Source organism: Penaeus monodon, chromosome 23 (genome assembly GCF_015228065.2).
Source record: "Penaeus monodon isolate SGIC_2016 chromosome 23, NSTDA_Pmon_1, whole genome shotgun sequence".
NCBI classification, from domain to species: domain Eukaryota; kingdom Metazoa; phylum Arthropoda; class Malacostraca; order Decapoda; family Penaeidae; genus Penaeus; species Penaeus monodon.
The window spans coordinates 15,022,757-15,023,300 of NC_051408.1; the positions used below are offsets into that span (position 1 = coordinate 15,022,757).

At 44.9% G+C, this 544-nt stretch overlaps 1 protein-coding gene across 1 annotated transcript in view; it reads left to right on the forward strand.

Moving 5' to 3' along the window:
* Positions 1-544, forward strand: part of LOC119588359 — a gene marked incomplete in the record, with an annotated part of 1,428 nt that extends 884 nt beyond the window's left edge. Inside the window, 1 exon segment of the mRNA XM_037937042.1 lies at positions 57-544. Within this exon segment, the coding sequence (XP_037792970.1) occupies positions 57-129 (73 nt within the window).

Here is a 544-nt window from a genome sequence, read left to right on the forward strand (position 1 = left end):
GATGCAAAGCTAAAAAAAATATTCATTCTAACCTTTATTTTTTCTCTTTCCCTTAGGTCCTTCGAAACCCTGTCCCCCGTCCTGAACGCCATCAGACTAGCCATGGAGAAGTACGAACACCTCCAATAGTGTGCTCATGGGACTTCTCCAGCCTCCTGCAGAAGGTCACCATCACGGAGCACGCCCACCGTCCCTCAGTCTCGCCCTCTACTGAGAAACAGGCATCTCAGGTTGTCTTCAGCAACAACTGGAGAGCGAGATCTGCGAAGACGCTAAGATTCTTCGTCAGTGAACCCTCTAAAGGCGCGGCTAAAAAAGATGTTATGTCATTTGCTCAGCTGCCTGTTTTATCTCAGAAATTTATGTGTTCTTGAATGTTCTCAAGAAGGTCCCAGGCTCTTGCTGGCCGAGAGGAAAATGCTGGGCTCCTTATTGTGATAGTTGTTCCTTGCTTTCCTGCTTTTGTTTGTTTTTCTGTCATCATTACTTTTTTTTTTTGTTTCGTCTTTGTTTTAAATCTGCCAGACAGATCAACTATGTAGTG